At 44.4% G+C, this 23,569-nt stretch overlaps 2 protein-coding genes across 2 annotated transcripts; both read right to left on the minus strand.

Moving 5' to 3' along the window:
- Positions 1-2,130: 2,130 nt before the first annotated feature.
- On the minus strand, positions 2,131-8,787 carry LOC136542721 (uncharacterized). Its single transcript, XM_066535286.1, has 9 exons — positions 8,187-8,787; positions 6,195-6,256; positions 5,824-5,878; positions 5,620-5,718; positions 5,074-5,160; positions 4,812-4,928; positions 4,251-4,343; positions 3,185-3,215; positions 2,131-2,475 (listed from the first exon to the last, which is right to left on the minus strand). The coding sequence occupies exons 1-9, from the start codon at positions 8,280-8,282 to the stop codon at positions 2,300-2,302; spliced, it is 816 nt and encodes a 271-aa protein (XP_066391383.1). The 5' UTR covers positions 8,283-8,787; the 3' UTR covers positions 2,131-2,299.
- A 12,497-nt stretch (positions 8,788-21,284) lies between these two features.
- Positions 21,285-22,100, minus strand: LOC136542726 (uncharacterized). The gene has a single exon (XM_066535297.1). It carries the CDS (start codon positions 22,098-22,100, stop codon positions 21,285-21,287), a length of 816 nt encoding a protein of 271 aa, XP_066391394.1.
- Between the last annotated feature and the right edge of the window lie 1,469 nt (positions 22,101-23,569).

Below are 23,569 nucleotides of genomic sequence, written 5' to 3' on the forward strand. Positions count from 1 at the left end.
GGCGGCCTTGTTGCTGCCGTTCTTGTGATTGTGATGGATCCAGTGCAAGGGCGGTTGTTTTGTTCTCTCCTTGTTGGGCTACGCGGAAGAAAGAACCAAGAGAGGAGCCAGGCCGGCCGGCGACCGAGCGACAAATCCAAGGATGGAATGGAACCGACGAGTTGGCATTTGGCAGCGCCCTGCTTCTCCGTTGCATGAATATATCAGTCTCGTGCATTAATTAAGAGCAGGAAAAAAAAGAATAAATCAGCCTCGTACATTAAAAGCAGCGAAAAAAAGAGAATAAGGCCCTGTTGGTTTTGATGAAAATCCATAGCTAAAAGTACGGTTCGTTGATTTGTTGTGAGAGAAAAGCATTGTTCGTTCGCTAAAATAGTATGGCTCATAAGACAAACGAACATGATCTAAATTAGTATCGTACATAGCTTGCTTCATCCGCGAGAGCATATATACTACTTTATACATGTATAAAAAAGATAGAATTTAATGTGTTTGGTTCGTGGAGTCACCACGTGCAGACATGCTTCATGAGCTGATGCATGATGAGTTCATCCCATAAATTTTGGTGGAATCAACACATTCCTCATGCTTATATTAATTGTTACCTTATGATGAATAAAGTGATGGATCAACTTATTCCATTCCACAAATCAAATAAAAAAAATGAGTGAGGAGAAGAAGGACCACCTCATTTCTCAGAACCAAACACAGTCCAGGTCAAGGGCGTCGCTGTTTTGAGTTGAGACCCAGAGATACCGGCCCGGCCCGGCCCATATTCGTAAGTGAAAATGATTATACTCCTCCCGACCTATCTGGCTATCTCTGTCATGGAGCTACTTTTTGTTTTTGCTAGCCCAAAATAGAAAGAAAAAACTACCCCAAAAGTGCCCAATCATTTGCCTCGTATAAAATTCGGACAAAAAGATCTATATAGTTCGATTTGGCCACAAATTCACCAAAAGCAGAGGCTGTTTTGGCATTTTATGCCTATCTAGCGGACACGACCAGCGGCTCACCTTTGTATGAATAACAGAACATGATGACAATGTAGCACACATCCGTAAAACATTGCTGATTGTACCAAAGAGCGTACCTGTTCAGATAGAAGCGTATGTTTAACCAATCCTGCTACTCCCACCATCCACTTTAATTTTATCTAATAGCTTTAACGACGCTTTTAGATAAATATGTGCATCAACATTTATATGCAAGTTCAAGAATACATTGTTAAAACATATTTCATCAGAAATCCAATTAATAATCTCACTTGAACTTGTAGATGTTTATGTATTTTTCCATAAACTAGATTAAAGTTGACTACAAACAAAAGCGACAAATCATAGACTAATACATACTACATCCGCCCACAAACAAATCAATTTTTAGAATTGTCTTTAAGTCAACCATTCTAAGTTTGACTAAATTTATAGAAAAGAAAGAAAAAAAAATTTATGACACCAAATTAGTATCATTAAATCTATCATAAAAATATATTTTCATAATGGCCCTTTTCGCTTCTCTTATAATCCATACTTTTCATCTTATTTTTTAAACCGAAATAATGTTTTTCTCTCCCAACAAATCAGCCGAAACAATGTTTCGACTTGTTTTTTCAGCGAAACGAACAGGGCCAATATGCTCATTTAGTTTCATAAACATTTATGCTATTTTCTATATATTCGGTCAAACATAAAAAGTTTAACTTAAGACAATACTAGAATTAATTTATTCGAGTAAGGACCTGTTTGGAGAGGCTCCGGCGGCTCTGGCTTCTGCTACTGTAGCACCACTGTAGAGGAGCCGCCGGAGCACCCAATTGCACGCTTCTCTGGCTCCTCCTATTTTCCCGTTCATTCTCGCTGGAGCCGAAGCCGTTTTTTTCGTTGCTACAGGGATCTACAGTGTTATGCAGTGCCGTGGGAGCCGGAGCCGCTGGGCAAGGAGCCCTGCCAAACAGGTTCTAAGTAGTTGAAGAAAGGGGTGGGGTGTTGGGGGGAATGTGGGTTATGTTTATAACCATGTAAAGAACGTAGGTATGCCTGTAGGCCCAAATGAAGCTCGAAACTTGGGCACGTCAGAAAACTAAATACTACAATTGCATTTTCACCAAAGATATGGTAGCACGTGGAGTGAAACAGAGCGCATAGCGTATTACTATTACCTATCAGTCAAACTCACCCTCATTTTCTCTCTTTTTGGGTTGTGTTTTACCCTTTTACCGGCCTCACCAGAGCTATGGGTATAGTCTACCGACTCAACAGCCAAAGAATGTACATCAGGGATTGTAAACCCAACACTTTTACTTCTCATGATCTTCATTTGATGTGTCAATCTTGATTACAAGAGGTTGTTGCAGATCCGAGGGAGAGGCTACCACAGGAAGCTGCGATGTTCCTACATCGAGCTCTCCATTCTCGGCCAATGCCTTCTCCAGAGATGATTTTGCAATTTTTGTGACGCAGATAATCAAGACCACTGCAGGACCACAGTGAAAACAGCCAGTATATACATGAGCAAGAAGAGGCTTGTTAAGATAACTGAACAGGAATAATTTAACATGTCATTTTAAGATAAATTCTTCAAATTTTCTATAGAGAAGGGATTGCCCACTCAATGTTGCAAATCCACTGAGCTGAATTGAAGGCCTACAGTTAGAATGCAGTTCTGTTTGCTTTCGGGATATCCATTAATAAGAATGCAGGTTTGTTAAAATGTGCAAATTTATTTCTCCCAAGTCCCATAGACCTTCTAGAATTGCAATTAAATTTCAGTTGAATCAGTTTTATCTGCTCCTCATTTCCTCAAGGCCTAAGCTGTGCCAAGATGAAATTTCATTAGTCATCTATAACCAGGGCAAGCAAAACCTTCAAGGGGATCCCCATGTCTCGGCTATCAGCATGCACTGCTGTTCTTTCATAAGTAGATTCAGAAACCAAAAGCAAGGATGTTTAAAATCTCCTAGGACTTGTGTATAAATCCGGACATGAAATAAGGAGAATGGCTCAATTTACAAGATCCTGATGTATTAAAAAGATAAGGTAAAAAACACATGACTTAAGTCAACTGGCTTGGTATTTTTAAGACATTAAGATTTTGGTTAAAATTAGAGTGAATTATACCTGTAACTAAGTACCAAAAAAGACAGATGCTATCAGAACTATAGAGGGAGGATAATGGCACATACCTGATAATACAAAGCCAGATATTATCAAAATCTGAAAGAAAAAAGAAACAAGCATAGGTATCAGCTGAAGTTACTAGAACCAATGTATTAAATCAAAATCTACTTCTGAAATACAAATGAGGAATAACTTCTCCGGCATCCTTCGAGAAAAAAAATGAGGAACAACTTAACAGAAACATTTGATTCACTGGTGATGAGGTACCAAAAAGAAAGAGGTTTTCTTTGCTGTAGCATTTGTTATCTACTCCCTCCATCCCAAAAAGAGTCAAACAATTTTAAGTTTGACTAAATTTATACAAAAAAGTACTAAAAACTATGATACTGAATAAATATCATTAGATCAATTATGGAATATATTTCATAGTAAACATATTTGGAGACATAAATGTTGAGATTATTTTCTATGGTCAAATTTTAGAAAGTTCGACTTGTCACCTAGATTTGCATTCTTTTTTGGGATGGAAGGAGCTTGTCGATATAGGATGTTTAATGTTTTCCTTGCACGTCTCCGCTAAAACTAAGACATAACTTGCAACTGTTCCATCTACTTCCAAGTGCTACCCACCAAAATCAAGCACAGCCTAATCAACACACTGATATACCACCACACATGTAAGAATTGTGGCAGTGATCAAAATTTTGCCCTCAAGCTCAAATCAAATATCCGAAGATTAAATCACTCATTCAAGTACAAGTGAAAATGAACAAAATAACTGCAAAGTTTTCTAGGTTTTGCAGAGGTTCGTTGATGACACAACTTAATAGTAACACGGATGTACTGGGAGCGCAAATGGACAAATTTTATCAGATCCCAATCATCTTAATTCTGTATGATAAACAAATCGTTTATGCAAACAGGCATATTTAATGACTTGTGTTCATGTAGGAACCAAAGATAAATGCAAAAAAAAGAACCTAATGATACATTTTTCTTTCTTTATGAAAAAAGTTATTTACTCTGTATTCAGAAATTTTATATCAACTGATAGTTACAAAACACAAGCCAATACATGACATCACAAGCACAATGCAGCAATTGAGATAATGCGTCATTAGTATTACTCACCCATCGAGTAGTCGAGATCTCGCTCCACCCATGTGTCACATCTGATAGATCTTTCAGTGTTGTTCCAACGTACACCAAGGCAAGAGTGATTGGCTGTAAAACAAGGATGATTAGCAACAATGAAATGTAGCATTGCCTTGATGGGCTAAGAACAGTTCATAAATGAAAAGGGTAATATAAAGCTGAGTTAGCTAATGACATGAGTATGCTGTTAATAGTCACAACTCACAAAGTTCTCTGTGTAAATATATTATCAATAAAATAGATTTAGTATCAAACAAGTACCAAAGGAAAACAGCACATTTACTTATAAAGCATAGTCTAACACAGCAAATTATGCAAACAAACAAATGGTTGCAATTATGCAAACAATGTAGCAGATAGTTACAAAGCAAAGTTTCAATGAGCCAGATATAGTATGTGCCAGTAGCCTGGTGCCGTCATACAGCAACAGAGCCTTTTTTTTCTCCCCAACCATTTGGGGTAGTCTAGACATGAAGCCCAAAGAAGCCATCAACAAAGATGACATAAAATGTAAAAAGGTAACAAGTGGAAGCATACCATCATTCCCAACCAAGAAGCCAGCATGTACTCTCCAACACCAACAGGAGTGACAGATAACAGGTAGTTCAACATGTTGAACGGAAGTAAAGGTACAAGCCTTAGTAGCAACACGATCTGCACATATGTTAGAAGCCTTAGTGAAACCACGTAAATGAATCAGACAAATTCATAATATGGTTAGAGTTGGGCAATCCCATATCAGTCCAATGTTATTTTCAGCCAATTGTGTGTCTAAAACCTCCAGACTGCAAAAAATTACCTTGAAGCCAGATCTTTGGATGGCAATGGCTACTGCTTGAAACTTAGGGTAATCTTTGCATTTCGAGAGAACATAAGGCCTCCCAATCTGCAACAATATTATAGAACTCTTACGATATCACAAAAGTAATAATACTTGAAAATAATTGAAACTTACAGTACTTGGAAATCTACTCAGCGGACATAATTATCCACAGGAACAAGGTGCATAAGGTGTAACCAATTATCTTTCATGTAGTTACACGGTTTAAACAAAAAAAGACCCAAAATTTCAAACACGTGTCTAGAATCACAGGAAAACTACAAACAAAAATAGTGAAAATTAGCTCGTTAGGAGCCCATCCAAGATTGTTGTAGTCGAAACACAAGATAAAAAAAAAGGCATGCACCACAGAATACACAGTTTGTAACATGAAAGATAGCAATAACTGGGCAACCAACCAGATGCAATGAACTGATTTAGCACTTAGCATTTACCCAACAGCACTATTCGATTCGCAATATATAATTTTTTTAATACAGAAAAAGGAACATTTACTATACATACCGTCCTGCCAAGCAGAAATGCAGCAGTTGCACCAATTGTTGCTCCAATGGAATCAGCAACAAACCCTACTGGCAATCCAAATAAATAGCCCCCTCCAAGCTGGTAAAAGAATTGCAGCAACATAAAAAGGTGATCTAACGTGAGGGCTCTTAAAAGAGGAAAAGGGCAAGGCTTGTAAAAAGGGGAAATAGCAATCTAACGTACTGTAAGAATTGATGCTGGAACAGCTAAGACTGTCAGAGGGATGTAAGCGAGGGCCCTGTAATATTACACAACACGAATATAATTAAGTTGGAAATGAAAAAGATGGTAAGGTCATATAACATAATATAGAACAACGATACTCCACTACACAGCTTTATGGCATGTCACTGCAAGTGCAAGCCAAATACCAGTACCAGGCATAACAAAGCAAGGCTTATATATATCTTGTAGGTGGGTTTGGGTTTTATTTAAGGGGCAGGACATATGTTTTCTATGAAAAGCTGTGTAGTGGAGTATAGCAGTAAGTGTGCTCCAAAAGTGTGGCTGCAAGTGAGAAACTACCACTTATGTGCAGAGAGTTCAATACTTACAACACCAAAGGACCCCATGGACCCAAGTTCTCCTTGATCCAAACCAGAAAGTCCTTTAAAATCTGTCAATGTAAACTTAAACCAATAAGTACCTGATGCGGAAGTTAAATTAATCTACATTTTAAGCTCCATAATCTTAAGATTTATAGGCAACAAGAAAGCGAGGAGAAGGGAAGCAAGAACTTCTCAAACTCTGGATTATCCTAGTAAATTAAAATATCACAGCATTATGATGTAAACTAGGTAAAAAGAATAAAACTAATTGACAAAAAATCTCTCAATCAAGATGAAAAAAAGCAGAGCAGGTAATGCTGTGAGCTGGACAGCTGAGAAAGGTAAACTTCAGGTATTAAGTTATGACCATCTTGACAACAACAACAACAACAAAGCCTTTAAGTCCCAAACAAGTTGGGGTAGGCTAGAGTTGAAACCCAACAGAAGCAATCAAGGTTCAGGCACGTGAATAGCTGTCTTCCAAGCACTCCTATCTAAGGCTAAGTCTTTGGGTATATTCCATCCTTTCAAGTCTCCTTTTATTGCCTCTACCCAAGTCAACTTCGGTCTTCCTCTGCCTCTCCTCACGTTACTATCCTGACTTAGGATTCCACTACGCACCGGTACATCTGGAGGTCTCCGTTGCACATATCCAAACCATCTCAACCGGTGTTGGACAAGCTTTTCTTCAATTGGCGCTACCCCTAATCTCTCACGTATATCATCGTTCCGAACTCGATCCCTTCTTGTATGACCGCAAATCCAACGCAACATACGCATTTCCGCGACACTTAGCTGTTGAATATGTCGTCTTTTCGTAGGCCAACATTCTGCACCATACAACATAGCAGGTCTAATCGCCGTCCTATAAAACTTGCCTTTTAGCTTCTGTGGTACCCTTTTGTCACATAGGACACCAGACGCTTGCCGCCACTTCATCCACCCTGCTTTGATTCTATGGCTAACATCTTCATCAATATCCCCGTCCCTTTGTAGCATTGATCCTAAATATCGAAAGGTATCCTTCCTAGGCACTACTTGACCTTCCAAACTAACATCTTCCTCCTCCCGAGTAGTAGTGCCGAAGTCACATCTCATATACTCAGTTTTAGTTCTACTAAGTCTAAAACCTTTGGACTCCAAAGTCTCCCGCCATAACTCCAGTTTCTGATTCACTCCTGTCCGGCTTTCATCAACTAGCACTACATCGTCCGCGAAAAGCATACACCAAGGGATGTCCCCTTGTATGTCCCTTGTGACCTCATCCATCACAAGTTATGACCATCTTGAGGCAAATTAAAACAGAAAGCAGTATATATCCTAACAGAATACCATAACAGGGTATAACAGTTACTAAAGACAGAACTAGATAATACCACAAGGATATATCCATAATTGAACAAGGCATGAACGGATGACAAATTAAGCACTAGAATGGTCAGATGACAAAAATGATTCCAACAACTAATCCTCCTGATTCATGCATCCTGACCTACTATGGCACGCAACAGTGGATGTGAGAAGCAATAGAGTACCCTTTGGAAGTTTCCTGCTAGACAGGAAAAGTCTTTCAATCTGGGAATACATGTATTCATGATATGCGTTACTTACAACCATGTCATGTCATAACGCATTGACCTAGTCTACCCAAAACGATACTACATTTCTGATGACTGAAACATTCGAATGCACATTTGACACGGCCCATCATTAGCTCCACTCGAACAGGAATTTCCGGCTAAATAGATAGCAACACGAAGTATAACCATGGCAGATTGGGGGTACCGAGGGGAGGGAGGTGGAGCTGAACCAATCACGAGAGCAAACGAACCCACGTTTCAACAACCAGGATGACTGTTTCCATGCCTAACCACATCATGAATGAAGCTATAAGCAGCACAGATCATCCCAAACGCGTGTCCTCTGATAATCCCAACATGGAATCGCGAACGGGCCGATTTAGCTAGCGGCGGGGTGGAGAGTTGCAGAAACCCGAACCTTCTCGACGGGGAGCGTGAAGAGCGCGACGCCGACGGCGACGAGCAGGACAGCGGCGACGGCGAGGCGGACGGCCGAGGGCCACGAGAGCGCCATGGACGCGAGCAGCCTCCTGCGCCAGGGCCTGAGCCTGCCGCAGTCCTCCCCTCCCTCCCCGCCCTCCGCGTCGTCCGCCCAGCCCCCCGCCCTCCCCCGCGCTCGCAGCCCCACCGCGGCGCCTGCCAGATTTGCCGCCCCCCGGATCCGCCCACCCGCCTCCGCCTCCTCCGCCCTCGCGCACCGCTCGCTGCTACCGCTAGCACGCCCGCCCGCCGCGGCAGCTCATCGCGCGCGAGCGAGAGAGAGAGAGATGCGGGCGGCTGGATCTGGACACAGGCGAGAGGCGAGCGGGTGGAGGTGGAGGTGTCGCGTACTCGCGTTGCGTGTGGGTTCGATTTCTCGTTGCCCCTTTTCCCGGGTGGCCGGGTGGGGAGCACGGGAGGAAACAGGGAGGGGGAGGCTTCGCTTCGCCGGGCTCGCACGCCTTGCTTCCACTTCCACCTACCGTCCGTGTCCGTCCCCGGCGGGGAGCGCCCAGATGGGACGCGCGTGATCCGGTCGCCTCAGGCTGCGGGCGGTGGAGACTAGAGACTGGCGGGTGGGCCCCGTGTCAGACACGCGGATGATGTGTTTATTGTTGTCCATTGCCCTACCGGATAAATAAAAAGTGCCCTCGTGTGATATAAAAAGCTAAAAACTTTGACTATCACTTTCAACATGTCTATAAAATGCTCCTTGCGATTCAAATACATGTCTATTTGACTTGGGCATGAGATAAAAAAAAACTATATATATGCTTGAGTATAAGATGATTAAGCCCTTGTTTAGTTGGGTGAATTTGGATTTTGGGTTACTGTAGCACGCTCGTTTTTATTTGGCAAATAGTGTTCAAACATGGACTAATTAGGCTCAAAACGTCCGTCTCGCAATTTCCCACCAAACTGTGCAATTAGTTTTTCTTTTCGTCTACATTTAATGCTCCATGCACGGGCCGCAAACATTCGATGTGACAGGTACTGTAGCAATTTTTTGGAAGTTAGGGTGGAACTAAACAAGACCTAATGAGCGGTACATGTATGATCATGCGAGTTGCGAGCATCCATATCGATACTGTGTTCTTTTTTTTTAAAAAAAAAGAGGTAAAACATGTGGGACGTAGAGTAAAAAAGAGGCACATTTTTTTGGAGCGGAGGCAGACTGGATATAATCTTGCTCACTTCCTATCTTTCAGATAGGATAAAACTATTTTCTATCCGTGTGCTTTGGCTGTTTTTTTCCCGTCGCTCGACGAACACGCCCAACAGGGCTCGAACTCAGGATGGGACGCCCAGGAGGTAGAACCTCTACTGTGCTGCTTTGGCCGTTTTTTCCAGTCGTCCGACAAACGAAACCAACAGGGCTCAAACTAGGGGTTCGAACTCGGGCCGCCCAGGAAGTAATGAGTCTGCGCTGACCACTTGGCCAAGAGGCCGTTCCCCAGCCATTTATGAACAAAATAGGTGGCGAAGGTGTCGGGAGAGTATAAGACTCTATCCACACCCAGATTTAAGTCATGGTGCACATGACTTTAGGCCAAGACTAGTGCTTTCAGCAATTTATTAGTACGCGATTGAAACGGTCACACTCATGCGTGTGTTGGTGGGTACACGCGTGGTTGTTTTGTAGTCAAGATGGTATGCAGATTAATGCTGTACTCCTTATATAGGTCCAGTTGGGCTTATCCTATATCCGATTGGTTCGACTTCTTTTTTCAGTCGGAACAGTGTTTTTCTCTCACAATAATTCAACCAGAATAGTATTTTTCATCCAGTTTCAGCTAAAATTCAGCCAGCCGAACGAAGCCTAAGATTTATGCTGACATATTCATGATCAAAGTGTTTTCATATTTTATGATATTTTGTTTCAATTTTGTATGGTCTTTGTACCGCAAAAAATAGATACATATATATTCTTAAAGTTTGTAAGATAGGTGTTAGTATATTCATGGATAAAGTTATTTTTCATGTGATATAATTATTTCCTAATAATAATGTTACGTGGAGCAGCTATTGGTGGTAAATGTTTTACCTTTTATATATACATTAAATGGATTAAATTTTCTATCGAAGAGAGTGGTTTTTGCATTGTTTTTTGGGAAAATGTTGACATAATATTATTAGTTATAGTCTTTTGAATTGTTTGAGATGCACTTCAGCGGCCTGTTCGCTTGGTCGTAAACGATCGTAAATTTTCAGTCAGAACAATATTTTTCTCTCACACCAAACCAGCCAGCAGTAATAATCTACGATCGTATACGAGCGTTTCAGCCCCAGTCGAATAGGATGCAAATCGAACTTAATGAGTCGAGCTAAAGTCGAAAGTCATTGAAAACCAATTTATTTATTTTTGTCAAAAAATGATTGAAGCGGAGTAATTTTAAAACGAGCCACCAAGCCAGCTCAATGATTTTTTTGTCGAGACCAATGTCAAACACATGCACATATTTAACACATCATGTCTCCAGGGACAACGTATACATATAGCATTTGGAACAACAAATCACTAGCTAGTGACACACAACAGATACCGACACTACCGGATACTGTGTAGTTACCGAGTGCCCCGACAATTACCGAGTGTCAAAAGTCGGGGCACTTGGAAAACATTACTTATCGAGTGCCAACACTCGGAAAACATAAGCACCCGGTAGTAGACCGATTTACCGAGTCACCACACTCGGTAACTTAAGACACTCGTTAAAACTACAAGTTTACCGAAGGGGCGCACTCGGTAAAAACAGCCACTCGGTATTAAGGTGCCACGTCACCTAGGATAGCAACCGTGCGTCAAACGGCGTCACGGCATGACATGTTTACCGAGTGTTATGAGCATACACTCGGCAAACATCACGGTAACAACAGCTCCGCCCATCAAGCGCTCATAGCAAATAAAAAAGACCAAAAATGTTTACCGAGTGTCACACTCGGTAATAATAAAGTTTTACCGAGTGTAAGTGCACAACACTCGGTAAACACTATGTTTTATCGAGTGTATTGTCGCAACACTCGGTAAAATTCAACCAAATTTCTTGTTTTTCCCTTCATTCTTTTTCCTCTATCCACATATGATATTTAGTACTCCATTCCAAAATATGGTGTTTATTTCGATTTATTTACTATATTTCACAAAATTTTCATTCTTTATGAAAATTAGGTACATATCGTGTAAATTTAATTGTAATAATTAAAATTGAACTCGATAAATCACGAGATTGGAAGAATTAACATTGAAGCATACATCTATATTATAGAAAAATTTTCATAACGTTTCGGAAGTATATTTTCATTCATCGCTGCCGAACCGGTACATCTTCCAAAGAGACACTAAACATTAACAATGACGAGTAGGATTTCTATTAAGAGTGAAATTCAACATTATGATTTGAACTTGGAATTTTTTAGATAGTAAATAGATGACATGAAATAGTTCATGTGAAAGTTTGGTGAATTTTAGGATTAAATTGGCATTTTTTCTTTTTAGTTTTGCATGAAATGATGGATACTTTTACCGAGTGTGACCTTAAACACTCGGTAAAGGTTAGCCACGGCCCACCTGTCCGCCACAGTGGGCTGCCATGCTTCTGTTTACCGAGTGCCGTAGATCTGGGCACTCGGTAAACATGTACCAGGCCACGGTGCTTCTATTTACCGAGTGCCGTAGATCTGGGCACTCGATAAACATGTACCAGACCCACATGTCATTGGGCTGCGGTGCTTGAGTTTACCGAGTGCCGTATATCTAGGCACTCGGTAAACAGAAGCATTCAACACCTACCCGTTTCTCCCTCAGATCGTGCACAGACATTAGCAGGCATCCCCGCGCCGCACACGCCCGCACATCCCTGCCGCACCACCGCCGTCCCCCGCGCCGGCGCCTCCCCGCCGTCCCCCGCACTTGCGCCCGCGCCTCCCCGCGCCCGCGCCCGCGCGCTCCACGCCGTCGTCGGCGCCTCCCCGCCGTCGCCGGCGCCTCCCCACCGTCGCGGCCGCCTCCTCCCCTCCACGCCGTCGCCAGCGCCTCCCCACCGCCGCGGCCGCCTCCTCCCCTCCACCACCGCCGCCACCAGGTGGTCCCCCACAGCCGCCACCACCGGGGGAGGGCGGTCACCCGCCGCCACCGCGGGACTGCCGCCGCCACGGCCGCCTCCCGGACACTTCTGCGCGACATCAGGCAAGGATCGGCTCCTACAACACAACATCCATCACCTGCCATGCATATTCACTTTATTGACTGATGACTGATTTGTAATACAATTTGCTTGGTGCCTTGTTTTTGACGGACCTCTACTATGTACTAGCCGATTTGGCCAATGGAAGATTTTGCTTGTTCTTCCCAAACTTTTTTTTGGATAATGGCTTGTTCTTCCCAAACTACTCATGCTTTCACATTGAAAGGCAGCCGCAGCACAGCTTCCCTATGATGCTAGTGATTAATCAAACTAGGCAGAGGGCTTTGTTAGCTACAATCGCTTGCGTACCAAGTCCAAGGATTGACCTGGTAGACGGATTAACAACAGAAATTAGGGCTCTCTGCCATTTGTGATGCAGCAGAAAAGTTAATTTCTCAAGATGCTGGTCTCCAACCGTCAGTTATAAAGATTATGCCCACTAATTCACGCATAAAAAAACACTATGTGGTGCTACCTTTTGTTCCTTTTTTTAATATATAATGTACCTGTTTCTAGAATTCCTAGCTTGTGATGTCGAAATTGTATATATGTTTGCTTCCCTTTTACTTTAACAAGTATGGTTTCCAGAAATATTATGTGAAAATTAGTCAGCTAGGTGATGATCTTTATATAGATCTGAAGTCATCTACTCCACTAGCTATTATGTTGTTGGTCAGCTCGTGCTGTTCAGTAACAGAGCATGGAGTTTTAGCGTGTATATGGACAATCACGGATGCCTTTTATGCCGTGTCCACTTTATTACCCTTTCTTTGCAGACATCTTTTGTGTTCTGAAGTACATGTTTTTTCTTCCGTGATCCTACACATCAGCATATGAAAAAGCCATATTTTACCATCTCAGGGCATTCATCTGCATACTCATTGGTCTCAACCCAATATTTGTGCTTATTCTTGTCTTTATAACAAACAAATGTAGGAGTATGCTAGAAATATTCGTTCATACCAATGATGACGGGCAAATAAAGAACACAAGGAGAGTAGTTCATCTTAAAAAGTTGTAGTAAGAACCAATACAAGTTGGCAGCTAGCGAATGACCTTGCGACTTCTGGTTGTTCCGCCAAGAGGCACAAGATTCATAAGTTAGCACGTACTACTACTACTTGTTGTTTTCCTTCTTGTTTTTCACGTCGTGGTCGCACAAGTTCGATCTGCACCGTCACCTTGTTGTTCTTCACGCACTTGTCGTCGTGCTCTACCTCAATCTTCGATAAATCTTGCTAGTGATGTTTGTGGCTACAAAAAAATTGGTTCCATGTATTCCTCCATCTACAAGTGACATAGCGGCCTTTCAACCTTAGGTAAAATCTCATCATCCAATCTAGCAAACATCTTCTATGTGAATCGACCAAGAACATGAATGTCTCTTTATCATCTCATATGGTTTTTCTCTAGCACTACTACTCTATTGCTCTAAACTGCAATATCGTCTATATGTTAGGATGGATGACTGTCAGTGGATGTACACGGGCTATCAGAAGAGGGGTCAATACACAAATGAATGGATTGAGAAGGCCAATGATTTCATGACGAAGGCATTTGCAAATGGACGGCGACATGCCTGGTGTCCCTGTAGGAAGTGTAAGAACAAGGCAATAAAAACATATGAGGAGATGACTAAAGATCTTGTCAACAATGGATTTGTAGAGAACTATACCCGGTGGACCATGCATGGTGAACGCCATCGTGCGAGAGAAGAGGTCGTGAGACAACGGATCGAGGAGTTTGATTCTGAAGCCGGGGTGGCAGAAATGTTAAATGACCATGACATGGCTTTCGATGAAGGAAGTGTAGAGCAGGAGCCAGAGCAAACTACAAAAGCGTTTTATGCCATGTTGGATGCGGCACAACAACCCCTTCATGAGCGCACCAATGTTTCTAAACTAGATGCCATTGCACGTCTAATGGCTATGAAGTCCCAGTTTAGCTGGAGTAGAGAATCCTTCGATCAACTGTTGACAGTAGTTGGCACCCTACTTCTGGATGATCACGTTCTGCCAAAGAACACGTATGAGTCAAATAAAATCCTTCGTGCACTCAAGATGTCGTACGAGCAGATACATGCTTGTCCGAACAGATGCATCTTATTCAGGGGAGAACATGCTGACGATAAGTACTGTCCGAAGTGTAAGGCATCTAGGTACATTGAGTTAGAATCTGGTGATGGTCGGAAGACGCAAACAAAAGTTGGCGCAAAGATCCTGAGGTACCTTCCTTTCATACCGAGGATCCAACGGCTTTTCATGAGCGAGGAATCCGCAAAACAGATGACGTGGCACAAAACTGGACGCCGATACACTGACAAGATGATACATCCGTCCGATGGTGAATCATGGAAAAGCTTCGATCGGAAGCATACCGACAAAGCTGACGAGGCTCATAATGTACGCATTGCACTGGCAACTGATGGGTTCAATCCTTATGAAATGGGTTCTTCACCATACACATGTTGGCCCGTATTCGTCATCCCTCTCAACCTCCCACCTAGCGTCGCCTTTCAACGGCAAAATATTTTATTGTCACTTATAATTCCAGGACACCCGGGGGCTAATATGAGTGTGTACATGGAGCCTTTGATAGACGATTTGGTCCATGCATGGGACGAAGGGGTAGTGACATACGACCGATTCACAAAGACAAACTTCAGAATGCATATTTGGTACCATTATTCCATGCATGACTTTCTGGCTTATGGGTTATTTTGTGGCTGGTGTGTTCACACGAAGATGCCATGCCCGATATGCAAGTCAGCTGTGGAGTTCTTTCGGTTGGAGAAGGGGGGCAAGTTTTCTTCGTTTGACAAACATCGACAATTCCTCCCTCTTGACCACCCATTCAGGAGAGACAAGAAGAACTTTCGAAAAGGTGTCACAGTGGAAGACTCTGCACCGGAAATGATGACAGGTGCCCAGGTTCTTGAGATGTTAGATGGTCTTGTGGTCGACAATGAAAAGGGGGGCTTCGTGGGATACGGAAAAGAGCATGCCTAGACACACAAGTCGTGCTTGTGGAAGCTTCCTTACTTTAAGGACCTCCTTCTTCCACATAACAATGATGTAATGCACACTGAAAAGAATTTCGCCGAGGCGGTCCTTCACACAATCATGGACTGGGAAAAGTCAAAGGACAATGTCAAGGCTAGATTGGATCAAGCAACGTTGTGCGATAGACCAAAGCTAAACATGTTGCCTCCCTTACGTGGGAAGTCATGGAAGAAGCCTAAGGCCGACTTCGTCCTAACGAGGGCCCAAAAGAAAGAAGTTCTTCAATGGTTCTAATCATTGATGTTCCCTGACGGGTATGCAGCGAATTGGAGGAGGGGTGTGAACTTAAGTACCATGCGAATCACAGGGCTCAAGAGTCATGATTACCACATATGGATTGAACGCCTTCTTCCGGTGATGGTTCGTGGCTATTTCCCTGATCACATCTGGCGAGTGATGGCAGAGTTGAGCATGTTCTTCCACAAGCTATGTGCTAAGGAGATATCTCGGACCGAGATTGAAGAAATGGAAAGAATAGCCCCGGTGTTGCTCTGCAAGTTGGAGAAGATCTTTCCCCTCGGCTTCTTCAATCCGATGCAACATTTGCTCTTGCACCTACCATATGAGGCAAAAATGGGGGGCCCTGTGCATGCCCGTTGGTGCTATCCAATTGAGCGATGCCTAAAGGTTCTTAGAACAAAATGCAAAAATAAATGCAAATTTGAAGCTTCCTGTGCAGAGGCATCCATTGTGGAGGAGGTGTCATACTTCACAACAAGATACTATGCCGACAACCTTCCTAATGTGCATAATCCACCCCCTCGTTACAATGTTGTCGACAATCAGTCGACCCTCAGCCTTTTTCGAGGGCAACTCGGAAGTGCAAGTGAACCTACCTTGAAGATGTTGAGCCTAGAAGAGTGGCGCTCTATCCAGCTGTATGTGTTGCGGAACCTTGAAGAGGTTGGCCCGTACATTGCGTAAGTTTTACACAAACTTGTTTCTTTTCTTGTCAATATTTTGCATGCACCCATCCAACCCTCTTGTTAACGGCCGTTACAGCAAATTTGTTCTCCTCTACCATCGTCCTTCACGGAGGGAACCCACCGAAGCGGAAGTTGAAACCCTTCTAAGACATGGCGCGGGAGAACAAAATCCCACTTTTATTTGTTGGTTCAAGGAGGAGGTACTGTTCAATTTCATTTGTTGTTTGTACTTAACTCTCAACTCGACAAATATATAACGAATCATCCTACTTGAACTAGCAGGCCAAAACTGGCGTGTCTATGAGTGCCGAGTTGAGGCAAGTTGCCAATGGATTTGAATTTAGGGTCAAGTCATTCTCTGTGTACGATGTCAATGGATATCGCTTTCACACAACTCGGCACGAGCAGAGTCGGCCGAATCGAAGAACCACAAATACCGGTGTTTTCACGCCAGGCACAGATGGGTTGGACTACTATGAAATAATTGAAGAAATATACAAACTCAAGTTTCCTGGTTGTGTACCTCTTCGTCTTGTCATATTCAAATGCCATTGGTTTGATCCCAAAGAAGTGATAAAGACCCCTGAGCTTGGGTTAGTCGAAGTTCTAAAGTCATCCGTCTTGCTAGGAGACGACGTGTACATTGTGGCCCAACAGGCCACGCAAGTTTATTATCTCTCATACCCGTGCCAAACCAAAGACCGTCTTAAGGCGTATGATGTGGTGTACAAGGTATCGCCGCATGGTAAAGTACCCGTCCCAAACGATGATGATTATAACATCGATGCAAACACATATGACGAAGAGTTCTTTCAAGAAGAAGGATTAGATGGGAGTTTTGAGATTGTCTTAGATGTAGATCTCGCAATGGAAGTAGACAATGATACGGTCATTGTTGACGGGGATGATGGAGAGGAGGTTCACAACGCGAAGGACTTGTTATTACTTGAGCAACACCATTCAGGCAGTGTCGCTAGTGATGAGACTTTGAGAGACGATCATAATTACGTCGATAATAGCGATGATGAGATTTTTGGCCCACCTATCAATGATCTTGATGATTATTTCTAGTACATGTAAGATCTGTAGTACTTATGGCAATTTTATACATGTATGATACATTTACTTATTTTGCATCTCTTTTATACATGTATGATACATTTACTTATTTTGCATCTCTTTTATACATGTATGATACATTTACTTATTTTGCATCTCTTTTATACATGTATGATACATTTACTTTTGTATATGCGTACTGATAGTTTATTCCTTTTGTTGTAGGTGATTGATGGTGGGCGGTGGAATCAGGAAGATTAGGTCGGTTATGACCTTACTGGCTGGTGGCGAGGGGTCTAGCCAGGGTGGAGGAGGAGGGCGTGCACAAACTAAGGGTGGAGGGCGTGCCCAGGGAGGAGGAGGAGGACGACGACGAGGGCGTGCCCAGGGAGGTGGAGCCTAGGGTGGAGGTGGAGCCTAGGGTGGAGGAGGAGCCAAGGGTGGAGGAGGAGGACGGCGACGACGAGGGCGTCGAGAGCCGACACCTCCTCCACAGGACGACGACGACGAGTTCGTAGTGGCCACGGAGGAGGATGAGGAGGAGGAGGAGACCAGGGAGGAGATAGCGGAGGCAGTGGAGGAGGCACGGAGGGAGGATGAGACCGAGCGGGCTGAGCGTGAGGAGGATGCCGACTTGCTGGCAGAGGAAAATGGGGTGCCTACGGTTTGGCTACGAGGGTCGTCGCGCCTCCCAGACTTACCCATACAGAGACGGCCAGTGATTCGACCCTCCGGAACTAAGTAAGTAATTTTTGCATGTTAACACTACTTCACAGGTTTTTAAGTTATAACAGAAACTAATATTCAATCTCAATAACTTTGTGCAGGGATTGGGAAATGGTGATCCCAGGGAGTCACTCTCGCCGAGTAAACGGGATCCTAGGTCTTCTGTGCAGGGCAAACTACCCTGGGATGGTGAGGATCGATGGTGTTGTGCAGCCCGCCATGAAGTGGTCCCACTAGCACGCCGCTAGCGATCAGACTGATCGAGCTGGCAGGTGTTATAACAGCAAGGCCGACCGGGTGATGAAAGAGCTGTGGGTACGTGCTCATCGCACTATGCTGATAATAACATCACATTAATTGTATATTACTGACTTTATTTGCTTGTAGGATTACTACACCTTGGCGGAGGGAGTACGTAGGGAGGACGCGGATGACGTGGTGAACAGAGTCTGTGTTCACCGAGTGCAGGACCTCTTCTACGAGACAAAGCTCCTGTGCAGAAGAATTTACCATGCCCGTAGAGGACACAGAGTCACCAGAGCGCAGGCAGTGCACCTGCCCCTGACTAAGGAGCAATACTTGACGGTAAACATGAGATTACATCGTCTGCGATTAATTGCACTAAAATTGATTTATGATTTGTCATGTGCTCGTGTACGTGTAGGTGCCTCCTGCTTGGTGTGCGGGGATGGACAACTGCTGGGAGGCCATTGTGGACAAGTGGTTGAGTGAGGAGTACGAGCAATATCACGCCGTACGCTCACGTTGCCGTGCGATGATGCAGGGTTCCTCGCACAAACAAGGCCCCACTACCCTTAAGGAATATGCAGCCAGATATGTACGCAGATTTCATTTCGTTGTTGCTATGCTAACTTCTGAATGCATAATATCTTATTGTTGTGCTTCTTCCTGCAGAGCCAGGAGTGCGCCTCGTTTAAGGCATATGCCTTGGCACACAAGGGCAAGGCAAAGGACCCCAACCTCGTCTACAACACGGAGGACCCACTCGAGGCATACAGCAACCCGAGCGTGCACAGGCGCCTCAATGAGTACACGGCGATGGCGAGAGAGATCCATGGGTCAGAATTTGATCCGAGCACCGCTGACCTCGAGGGTGACATCGTCATGAGGTTGGGACTAGGTAAGCCACACGGGCGGTACTATATGGGCAACAGCACCATAGACACGGCCAACACTCAGACACTCGCCCAGATTAGAGCCCGGAGCACGAGTTCGAGTCTGGCCATACGCCCACGCTCACAGCCCCAGGTGGTAGCACTCCAGGTTAGTTCTGTTGCATTCGTTGTCCATTCATTTTCTACTCGTTCTTTATTTGCATTCTAACTATGTGATAAATAATTGTAGGCCCAGATTGAAGCCCTGCAGGAGTCACAGCAAGCCTCACAGAGCCAGCTTCAGGCCCTCGAGCTGTCGCACCAGGCCGAGTTGGCACAGGAGAGGGCGCGAGTGCAGGCCCAGCTTGAGGCCTTCCAGCAGGCGCACAAGGACTGGTACGAGTACATGGCCCGTTTTTCTCAGAGCATGGGCCAGCCTCCACCGCCTCCGCCGCCGCCGATGATACCGTTGGTGCCTCCACCTCCGTGCGATGGCACTCCTGTGAGTCACTTAGATGCACTCTTCACTTTTGTGTCATATAGAGCTACCTTCGACTTATACCTTAGTTTGACCTACCATAGCTTAGACCTTAGAATTTGCTTTGATCCAGATAACTCACATGTGCAATCTCATTCTAGGGACCTTCTACAGCTGGATCGAACAACGATATGCAGGGTGATCAAGACCTGGACTTGACTCCGTTTCTCCGCAGGCCTCTGACCATGTGACATGCCATCCGACCTTGTTTGATGGGTTTGTATGTTGAACTGTGGACTTGGTTGAACTTTGTGGACTTTGGACATATGTTGATGGTGTTTGTGGACTTTGCATGGTGCTTGTCGACATATGTTGGTTATTGTGAGTGGATGTGACATTTGTGGACATATATGTGATATATATTGCCTATCTGTCATGTTATTATAATTTCATGTGATTTTGTTGCTCATTGTGACTGGATATGCACTGAAACGAACAAAAAAAATTATGTGGACATATTTTACCGAGTGTAGCACTCGGTAAAACAGAGATTCTGTCAGTTTTACCGAGTGTAGCACTCGGTAAAACAGCGAACAGAACCAATTTGGTTCTGATTCTGTGCATTTTGCCGAGTGCCATTTTTTACCGAGTGCGGCGTCCCCACTCGGAAATATTTGACTACTTTTTACCGAGTGGGAACACTCGGTAAACATTATTCCTGAAGTTTATTTGCGGAATTGTTTGAATCACGAAAATGGTTATTCTTTTACCGAGTGTTAGGAGCTACACTCGGTAAACATTATTCAAAAAATTTATTTCCGGAATTGTTTTAATCACGAAATGCTAATTTATTTACCGAGTGCTGCTAGTGACACTCGGTAAACCTCGCCGTTAACGGTTAGTTTGGAGGCTGACGACTGTCAAGTCATAATTGTTTACCGAGTGTCATTGTAGCACTCGGTAACTCCATGCTCCGAGTGCGCCGATATTAGACACTCGGTAAAATAACTTCACCGAGTCGTTGTTTGCCGAGTCCACTTTACCGAGTGTGGCACTCGGTAAACAGTTTGCCGAGTGTGTAGCACTATTTGCCGTGTGTTACTCACACTCGGTAAATAAACAGTATCCCGTAGTGCGACATATATAACACGTACTACAATATTACTATTACATTACAAATTTTTGGCTATCTATATATAGTGATCAGTTTTACATATATGTAAGCCAAACTCTGTCTCTAATTGGTTTCCAAACGATTTTTTTTCTCACCTGATAAACACAAACTTGATGGTTGACACACAGATGGATGGATATACTTACGGCCGGTAATAACGTCGCTTTTTCGAATGTCAATCACGTAGCACGCAGTATATATAGTGTATGGACACGGCTCGCACGTACGTAGAGAACTAGCACAAGCTAGCCTTACACGTACGCTCTCGCGCCATGCATGCAAGCGTGCCCGGCCACGGCCTTCAGCTCATCATCAGACGCCGCCGCACCTGTAGGTGAACTTGCAGGAGTGGCCCACCTTGACGGTGTACTTGTGCTGCGGCTTGACGAGGAAGGGCGGCAGGCGGAGCAGCGCCTCGCACACGCAGTCCGGCTCCACCTCCTTCAGCCACCGGCAGCAGTCCCTGTACGCGCGGTGGTCGTCCTCCTCCTCGTCGTCCTCGTCCTCGTCCTCGTCCTCGTCTTCATCCTCGTCTTCATCCTCGTCCTCATCCTCGTCGGCGTCCTCATCTTCGTCTTCGTCCTCGGCGTCGGCGTCGTCTCCATCACGCAGACGGCCACGGCGGTGTCGGCGGCGACGGCGGCGCCTGCTGCTGGAGCCGTGGCGGCGTCGTGCGCTGCCGCCGCCGCCGTCTCCGCTGCGGGTGTTGTTTCCGTTTCCCACCACGGAGGAGTGTCTGGTGGTGCCGTTGCGGTCGTCGTCGTCGGTGGAGGCGTCCACCTCCGCCTCGACGGTGATCATGGAGGACGCGGCGGGTTTACTGGCGGACGCGGCGGGTTTACTGACGACGCCGCTAGAGCTCTTCTTGTCCTGGTCACGGTGGCGACGGTCGCCGCCGCCGTCGTCACTGTCCTCGTCTTCGTCTTCGTCGTTGTCCTCGTCCTCGTCGTCGTGATCGTGGTGGTGGTGCTCGGGGCTGGTGGGCGGCAGGATGGCGCAGGCCTGGCTGGCGATGGCGAACTGCGTGAGGCAGAACTTCTTGGTCTGCGCCTCGGCGCCCGGCACGCTGAGGAATGGGAGTAGCAGGACCGCGGCGAGGATCGCCACGCGGAGCGCTGGAGCAGCCATGCCGAACCGAAACCCCGCCCGGCCGGCCGCTCGCTCTCGGCCGGTGGAGGTGGTGGAGGGAGGGGTATTAATCCTTCAAGATTTCAAGAATGTAGGTCATGATGTTCGATGCATGGTAGATGAGTGCCGCGGCTTTATATATATATGCATATGCTTATGGATGGACCAATCTCATCGATGTGTGCGTGTCAGATAGATCGAGCTGTGTATTCCATGATGCATGACATCAGATGCATGTTTCTCTTTGCATGGTTGCTGGATTCGCGCTGGAATGGGAGTAGTAGGCGGGGAGAAGGTGATGAGTTCTAGGTGCCTCATGCTCGCCGTGTGATATGCTCCCAACTTCCACTTCCATTGGCAATTGTCCAGTTTGTTTAGTCCACTCGTGGTGTGAGGACGATGACTTCTTCTTCAATTCTTCTTTGCTTCTTTTATTATGGATGGATGATCTTTGTGTGACTTGCTTAGTTTATTGCACACCTAGCTATCTTTGTGTGACATTGTGGTGTGTGTGTGTGTGTTGGGGGGTGGGGCGTTGTCGGCTCGTGGTGTGGTTATATGACTCGCTCAAATTTTAGTTCTATTTGTATATCCTTTTTTTCTCACCGGATTACAGCCTCCTGAGGCCATGATCTTATTCTTTGCTAGCTATATCAACAGTATTGTTTGTTCAAATAAATTTAAACTTCCCTGCTAATGGACATTTTCTTCCTGGGTATTGTTTGTTCAAATAAAATAAAAGTAAGAAGGTGATTCTTCCGTATGTCATCCCTCCCGGCTCAAGGCATTTCTGACCCTATCCTATGGTTGACTAGAATTCCCCTAACACCGTTGGATTTTATGGTAATCCAATGACCTATATTAGTTTAAATGGCCCATAACAAATATTGTAGAGCCTTTCTTTCGTCTAATAAAAACGTCGCTTCCACCAATAAGGATCTTTCTTTTGTCTAATAATAACGTCGTTTCCACCAATAAGAGCTTGTTTGGATACTCTCTTCTAAACTTTAGAGCTCTAAAAACTTTACAACATTTTAGCTTAGTTTAAGATTTAAAGCTCTAATGTGAGGTGAGCTAAAGTTTAGAGGTATTTTTAGACCACTTGTTTAGAGACTCTATATCTAAAGTTTAGAGCTCTAAAGTTCAGAGGAGAGGATCTAAAAAGGCCCCAACTGGTTGGTGGTGGGCCCAAGTCACTCATGTGCTAGTGGCTTAGATTAATTAACTCAAAAATAGTCCATACCACATAAAAAAGAGTCCTCTATGTCCCCAACATGTGGGTCCTTCGGTCTTTATGCATTGGGTCCGTCAATTCCAGATTAGTGTGATCTTGATCTTGCTAAAGGTTCCTTTGAATTGAATTTGGTATGTGCTCTTCATTGTATTTTACTGTGTAGTAAGGTCAAGTGAACTTTAATTTGAAAATAGCTTTTGCGTCAGTTTGTCTTCCAAAATTATTATTTTTAAAT

The sequence above is a fragment of the Miscanthus floridulus genome, chromosome 3 (genome assembly GCF_019320115.1).
Source record: "Miscanthus floridulus cultivar M001 chromosome 3, ASM1932011v1, whole genome shotgun sequence".
Lineage (NCBI taxonomy): Eukaryota > Viridiplantae > Streptophyta > Magnoliopsida > Poales > Poaceae > Miscanthus > Miscanthus floridulus.